This window comes from Manis javanica, chromosome 10, assembly GCF_040802235.1.
Source record: "Manis javanica isolate MJ-LG chromosome 10, MJ_LKY, whole genome shotgun sequence".
NCBI classification, from domain to species: domain Eukaryota; kingdom Metazoa; phylum Chordata; class Mammalia; order Pholidota; family Manidae; genus Manis; species Manis javanica.
In genome coordinates, this window is record NC_133165.1 from 89,809,662 (window position 1) to 89,817,950 (window position 8,289).

The 8,289-nt window shown below is 38.3% G+C and overlaps 1 protein-coding gene across 1 annotated transcript; it reads right to left on the bottom strand.

Moving 5' to 3' along the window:
* Positions 1-6,436: 6,436 nt before the first annotated feature.
* LOC118969549 (olfactory receptor 8S1-like) lies at positions 6,437-7,366 on the bottom strand. Its single transcript, XM_037004002.2, has one exon. It carries the CDS (start codon positions 7,364-7,366, stop codon positions 6,437-6,439), a length of 930 nt encoding a protein of 309 aa, XP_036859897.2.
* Between the last annotated feature and the right edge of the window lie 923 nt (positions 7,367-8,289).

Here is an 8,289-nt window from a genome sequence, read left to right on the forward strand (position 1 = left end):
CTTTAGAATCAGCTAATTCTCCGTGTAGCACTGGGTTTTTACTGGAAAATGGTATCAGAAATCAAGCTCTGGGAGCTGAATATTCTCTTGGCTACTGGGGTGTTGTTACTTTTAGGCCCTCTGAGCTGACAGAGCAAGGAAAGCTGTGTATCTGTAATATGCTGTGCATATTTCCATATGTATTAAAAGAGAACAATATTTTCATTTTACCTTTTTGGATACCAAAGAACCATTTTACCTTTTGGATACCAAAGACAACACTTTGGGATTATGAGTGATACTGACCTTTTATCATTTTCAAACTTTTTTCATATTTACCAAAAGAGTGTGCTTTAGTTTATAATGGGAGAACAATAATATTCAGTCCTTTTAAAGAATTGCAAACTAGGAAAAAATGGAATTCTTTATGAAAAATTGTAGAGGAGCAATTGTTTTATACATTAAGTATATAAAAATCTATCTATTGCACCTGGCTCAAAGTAACAGCTCAGTAAATATTAATTTCCTCATCTCTTTTACTAATGGCTAAGATCAGGGCAATGATAAAATATCTGAATAAGAAAAGTTATTAATTAAAACCCTATCATCTCTTTTCCTTATTGATACCAAAGGTAAGAGAACAATCATAACTTTCTAATGATTGTTACCTCTCCTTACATTCTTATCCTCTTCCCTCATTCCCCACTGACACTGGTGGTATAGTTATGTGTGGAAGCTTCGGTCCTCTGGGTTGGCTCTGAGTTATCAAGGTGAATCACCCAACAACAGGAGACATGAGTGGGGGTTGTAAACAGATACAGGCACACAGGTTAGCCTCTGAGGTTCCTTCAGGTAAGAACACAAGCATAGTTTTTGAGGACACTTCAGGAGGCACAAGCCTGACCCATGTGTGCATCCTGTACTTTTGAAGAAAGTTTTCCCCTGATGAATTTCACCAGTTTCATGTTGTTCTTGCTCAAAGAATTTACTGTAACAGATTCCATTCTTGCTGGGCCAGCCAATGCCCTGCTTTTCCTAAATTTTCTCTCTATTCTTATTTCTTACTTAGACAAGTTCCCATAGTCCCACCCTTAATCAAATCCATATTCAAATTACCTGCCTACCTGGTGAGTACTTCCCAGCTCAGTTTAATGACCCAAATTAATTCTGATTCTAGAGCAAAGATGAATGACCAGATGGAAAAGTCAATTTTTCTGTCTTTTAGTTTTTAAAATCTTGTCTAAATAAATAGTTTATTGTAAACAAATGATAAACACAGAGGTGCATATATCTTTTCAAATCAGGGATTTTGTTTTCTTTGGGTAAATTCCTAGGAGTGGAATTCCTGGGTCAAATGGTATGTCTATTTTTCATTTTTTGAGGAACCTCCATATTGCTTTCCACAGAGGTTGCACCAATTTTCATTCCCACCAACAGTGTAGGATGGTTCTTATTTCTCCGCATTCTTGCCAGCATTCGTTGTTTCTTGTCTTTTGGATAGTGTCCATTCTAACTGGTGTGAGGTAATAACTCACTGTCATTTTAATTTGCACCTCTTTGATATTAGTGATGTGGAGTATCTTTTCATGTGTCTGTTGGCCATTTGTATTTCTTTTTGGAGAACTGTCTGTTCAGTTCCTCTGCCCATTTTCTAATCGAGTTACCTATTTTTTGGGTGTTGAGGTGTATGAGTTCTTTATATATTTTGGATGTTCACACCTTATGAGATGATTTATGAATCATTTATGAATATATTCTCTCATACTATAAGATGCAAAGAGGGGGATAAAAGGGCACAAGAATTATCAATCAGAACATAAGTTTATCACAGGGACTGTTGGAAAGACTGTGATGTACATCTGAAACTAACATAAGGTTGTATATTAATGATACTTGAATTTAAAAATTTTTTAAAAGAAATAAACAACTTATTTGTGTTCTTCAGTAGTAAACAGTCAATTCAATCCATTCACTGTAACTGGAAAATCTCTCAAAATTAGCAATTTCCTGTCTGATTTTGATCAAACATTTGCTCTATATTTACTCCCTAGTTTTTCCATTTTTGTTTCCAGTATTCAGCTTGAGAAAACTCCAGAATACCCAAAGGATTTTGGAGAAATTATTGTGTTAGACATTAAATACTCAAAAGCCTCTGTTCTGTGCTGAGATTCCATACACCCTGTCAACAATGCAGGTGAAAACCTACGTTGTGAAATTCCATGATTTACCCCCTCCTCACTCCCAACATAGATCCTCTGACTGTGACCAACTGATGTCAGGGTTTCATTTCAATCTTGCAACGATAAGCAAGCACTAATTTCAAATTCTCTTCACTTATCTTGAGAGAAGGAACACAGTGGCTTCAATTCACATTGAAGTTGAGGTCCTATTTTGAAATTTAGAAAACAGTGAAGAGAGAAGAGTTTGAGGGCTTTTATTGAGAACAGCGGAAGTAGGAAGAAAATAGAGCCCAGCATGATGGTCTTAACAAAATATGTTATCTCCCAATTTGCCTGGGTAGCTGTGTTTGAACATTTCTCAGATGGGTCACTTCTTGTTTTTGTGTATATGTTCATGTCAGATATCACCTTAAAGAGAAGTGGAGCAAAATTGTACTTCCTAAATCATATAAAAAATAATCATAAATAATTATCACCTTCCACCTTATGACTTTTGGCTCAAGTTTATAAACAGTGTAATGTGAATTCATTTTACCTGAATTAACATTTGCCCAAATTTGAAATTGAGTAAATTATGAGAGGCAAAGAAAATCAAATCAATGCCATTAAAAATTATTAACTTACTTAGATTCAGTGATATAATATCATTTCCAGAAGATATTCCAAAGAAAAAAATCTCATAACTAATATACTCAGTGCAATCACAGAGAAAATATTAGTTAATTATGTAAGTACTGGATAGATAGATTAATGAAGACAGGATGAGAGATAGACCTAGTGTTGAAAGGCAGACACCATTTGGATAACTATTACTGAGAGTATAAGACACTCAGAAGAGCATTAAGACCTTTGATGTCCTGAGGCCACCTGAAGGAAAGAACCAAAATATTTGTAGTTTGTGTGCATGGAAGGCAAATTTCACATACCTCAATATTTCCCTTTGAATCTTCTCTGGATTCTGGTTTTTCTCTTCTCCTTTCATGAGTAATATTGTTGAAGAGCAGAGTTGATGTGGTGGTTAGCAATAGACAAGTAAAATATTTTTAGGACACTTATCTGAATTGTGCTTTGGTCCTACCATTGTCACATAGTAAATCCAGTCAGAAACACTCAGATTCTGAAAGGACCACAAGAGAGACTTCTCTCAGGTCATCCCAATCCAACACAGAGGCTACCCTTCATTTAGCTGCCTCTGTGACTCTATATATGGGCAATCAAGATCAGTGAAGCGAGTGATCTTCAGATATAATCTAGTTTAAGGGAACCAGATAGGCTGATGGAGGTGGTGTAACTCAGCAGTGCTAGAGAGCTGTATTCCATTAGGTCATAATCTGAAGGCAAACTATAAACTCATTAACTAGAAGAGAGAAGCTTATAGAAGAGTCTTAAGGGATTCTCATGATATAGACTATAAACTGTAGGGTTGAAGCTTTACTTATAAATCCTGGAGTCTGTGGGCTTTGAAAGTAGACAAGCTGGGAAGGGTTTCCCTGTTGGCCGCTTACTGGGGAGATACCATATTGGGAATTATTAAGGAAGGTGTATAGTGAGACTTAATTCGCCTGACAGCATATTTCCCCATATGACTGGGAACTGTATCTTTAAGCATAACTAGGAGGAACATCTTGATGATTAACTATATTTTAAAAATCAGAAACAGTTACTTATGGAACTATCCAATTTGCATTGGCTGCCCCCATGAAAGCTCATGCCTAGTATTGCAAAGAGCAGCTTACAGCACAGGCACAAGTTCCAGGTTCACATTCTCATGGGAAGTGTCCTCATCTCTGGGGCTGAGTTATTGGACCACAGTGAGAATCTACTCAGCTTATGTGAAATTTTGCTTTAAAACCTTTTTATATGAAAATGTAAAATTGATACATAATTGACATGTCTCTTTGTGTAAGTTGAGGTGTAAACATGTTGAATTGATACATTTATGTATCGCAGTAGGATTGCCATTGTAGCGTTAATCTGTATCATGGCAAATAATTGTCATTTCTTTTTTGTGGTGGGAAATATCAAGAAACAGTATCTCAGACAAGATACATTGTCTACGATCATTCCACTCTAGTTTAGATCTCCAGGAATTATTTATCTATTGGTTGCAAGTTTGTACCTTTAAACAACATCTCTACAGAATATGGGAGCACGGATGTCTCTTAGAGAGTCTGATTTCATTGCCTGTGGATATTTATCCAGAAGTGGAATTGCTGGATCATTTGGTAGTTCTATTTTTAATTCTTTAAGAAGCCTGCATTTCCAGAGTGACTAAATGAAATTACATTCTCACCAGTCATGAACAATCGCTCCCTTTCTCTACCTCCTGCCCAGCACTTGCTGTCTGTCTTCTTGATGATAGCCATTCTAACAGGTGTGAGGTCCTATCTCATTGAGCTTTTGTTGCATTTTTCTGATAATTAGTGATGTTAAACACCTTTTAATATACCTGTTTCTCTTCTTTGGAAAATGTCTAATCAGATTCTTTGCCCATTTTTAAATAGGTTATTTGTCTTTTTGTTATTGAGTTGTATAAGTTCCTTATATATTTTTGATTTCCAGCAACTTGAGCACTATGACAGAAGAGAACCAAAGATTCAAGGTATCTTTAAGGAATGTCAAAGGGAAAACGAGTAGAGCAGGGTTGTAAAATTCTTTCACAGATATAGCTCAAGGAAACAAGTCTGGTAAATAAACCAGTTGCATTAAAAACTTTATGTATAGGAAAAATCCCAAAATACTGGTAAGGAAATTTACCTAAACTGAATAATAGCTTTTTGTTGAATGAAATTATATTTCTGTTATTCTCATGTTTAATTATTATGTATTTACAATTGAAAATTATATTTAAAGTTTGTTTCACAATGATGTGTATTAAGAAGTATTATAAAATCCATTGTTATAATTAGGTATTTTGAAGAAAAATTATGTGTGCCTAATCTTAAAATGCTTTGGGGGTACCCACTGTGTTCTTACACTCTGTTCTCTTTGGCAGAACCTCAGTATGAAGCAATGTGCATTGACTTGTTGCTCATCTGATTAATAAACTACATGTTAAATAGGAAAATTTGTCTTTAAGCAGACAATATGCTTGTGGGCTGCAGTTATTTCTATTAATAAGAAATCAGGAAATTTTTAAGAGAGGAGTCTAAATGAAAATGCCATGAAAAGTATGACTTTGAAGTATATTGCCTGCTGTTGAATTGTGCTTAGGTGATTTGGTCTGATTCTTAAAATTCAGGACAGTTGTGAATAGGGAATAATGAAAATTCAGTTTGAGGGCACTGGGTGACTGGGTGGGAAGAAGGGCATCAACAAGAGGGAAGGGCAAGGAAAGGGAAGGAAAAAGTCACTAATCTATTACGTTACACACTGGAGTGGGGAATGGACCTCATGCCTCCGTTGTTGGAAACCTCTTCCTCCAAATTACTTTCATCCTAAGGCCCAATACTTGTCTTAGAGTGGAGTTTTAGAGAGAACTTCCATCCTTCACTGCAGCCTTGAGCAGTCATTGATTTCTGACCAGATCAGGTACACCCTAAACCTGTTAACCAGAAATCTGCATTGCCCTGCTGGTCTGGATTTCTGACTCTCTTCTTCTCCTCTCTTGCTCTTCACCAAAATCTGCCCATATTCTCCCTAAACTATGTCTTATGCTCTGGTTCTTAGCATTGTGCTCAGATAGCAAAATGCATTTCTGCTAAATTGTCTGTTTTATGAAATAGTCTTGATATTTCCTTGTTTCATTTATAGCAGATTTTAGAAACTTGCATTTTGTGAATCCATGATGAATCCTCCTATATTTGGGCTGTCCCCTATTTCCCTTTGGATGCACCCACCTTCCCTAGGCCTGGGTCTGTGCAAGTCCAAATACGTGATTATATCGTTCATCCGTTCCCAAGTCCTTGAATCTTCCCAAGACTGTAGATTCAGCATTGTTTTATGCTCCCTTCTGTGAAAGTCTGGTGACTTTATACCATGTTGTTTACTGAACTGCATAGTACTGGGAAAAAGGATGGGATGAAACCCTATCAAAGCAGCCAAAAGACAGTTCAAGGAAAATGGCTGGATTTATATGGTCATTTGAGGTTTTTCTTTGCCTATAAGTCAGAATGAATGAATCTGTTCCACCTTTTTTAAAATAAACCCCCAAACACTGTGAATTTCTATGATATGCTCTATCTCCAACATCAGGAAAATCAGGAAATGCTTTTAAAGTTTAACAATAGATTTTTCTGTAGTAAACTACCTGCCCATCATCTTCTGCTTTTGGTCAGCTAATATTTGCGATATTTTCTAAAGGTCCTTCTCACAGCTGCTTTCACTTCATTGTTTTTTAAGCTGTAGATGAGGGGATTCAGTAAGGGAGTAACCACACTGTACTGTACAGAGGTGATCAACTCCAGTGGTGAGCCTGAGGTTGGCATGAGATAGCGAATGAAAAATGAACCATAAAATAGGAGGACAGCAGTGAGGTGAGAGGAGCAGGTGGAGAAGGCCTTGCCTCGCCCTGAGGAGGAGCTCATACTGAGGATGGTGGAGACAATAAGGGCATAGGAGAATACGATCAGGAAAAAGGTTCCCAGCCCATGCAGGAGGCTGGAGCAGAGAAGAATAATAAAACTGATGGAGACATCAGAGCAGGACAGAGGGAAGAGAGAGGGCAGCTCACAGCTGTAGTGGGGGATGGACTGATCTTTACAAAAGTCCAAGTTCATAGCAGGTAGGATGTTGATGAATGCATCCAAAATGCTCAGGACCCAGGAGCTGCACACCAGCCTCATACAGACCTGCTTGCTCATGACCTGTGCATAGAATAGAGGGTGGCAGATGGCAACATAGCGGTCATAGGCCATTACTGAGAGCAGGCAGCCTTCAGTGCCCCCAGTGTCAAACACAAAGAAGACCTGAGCCAGACAGCCCCCCACAGAGATGGTTTTCTTCTGAGACAGGAGGTTTTCCAGCAGCTTGGGCACAGTGATTGAGGAGTAACAAAGATACAGTAAGGAGAGGTGACTCAGGAAGAAGTACATGGGCGTGTGGAGGTGAGAATCAGTCCTGATCACCAGCAGCATCGTGAGGTTTCCCATCACAGTCAGGAGGTAAATCACTAGGAACAGCACAAAGAGCAGGGCCTGGATGCGGGGGTCTGCAGACAGCCCCAGGAGGATGAACTCGGTGATGGTGCTGTGGTTCCCCAAGGCCATTTGGAGAGACTGTAGAATAAAAATAAAAAGAGGAACAGAGAGTGACTTCAACAAAGTGATGGAGTGTGGAGCTCCAAGCTCCTGTTCCTTTACAGAAACATCAATAACAAGTCAAAGACTTTCAGCACCAACTTTGTAGGTTCTCTATGAAACAGTCAGTGGTTTACAGCAACCAAGTGGACACTCCATAAAGAAAAATGTAACTTAACACTAGCAGCAAAGCTTTGTGTCATTTTACTTTCCCTTGCTTACCCCGTCCCAGTCTCAGTGGCCATCTTGATGATGACAACCCACATTCTCAGTGTGGAACCCTGGCCCCAGATATGGAGGGTGCAGAGCAGACCTTATTCACAAATTAGTGTGTTTGTTCTTCTAATTTGTCTGGGGACTACCTGAAGGACTTATGCGAGGTGCTCTGTCTTGTTTTCATGTAACACAGAAATCATTCAGGGATCAAAGGAAGCACACATTGCTTGAAAACAGCATAAAGCTAACAAAAACCTGTAGGTGCCTGGGGTAAAATATTGCGGCTGAAACATAAAATAGACCACCTACTGTGTGTAAGGAGAAATAAGGAAGAGAGTTTCTCTGGGAAATTACGGCATTCAAAAGTGCCTGTGTGTACTAGGGAATTCAGATAACTACACAGTTGTGCAGCACCCTTCTTACACAGAGAAGACTAGGAAAGACCTTTCCTTTTTAACTCTGGTTGATACTTTGTTTCAGTGCAAACAGGAAGTCAGGTCTAAGGCAGAAGAGTAATTAGTCTGGGAAAATGTTGAAAGAGTGTCTCATATAGAGCCAATTTGCAAAGACTAGGTGGCATGTTGCAAAATTTAAAAATTTTTAACTCCTGGCATTCAAGGAATTGTCTGGAAAAGCCCTAGTTGAAGTCAAGCAAAATGAGAAGAGACTTCAGTGAG

Excerpts from the sequence above, each read along its gene's own strand:
- LOC118969549 (XM_037004002.2), bottom strand. The coding sequence starts at position 7,366 with ATGGCCTTGGGGAACCACAGCACCATCACCGAGTTCATCCTCCTGGGG.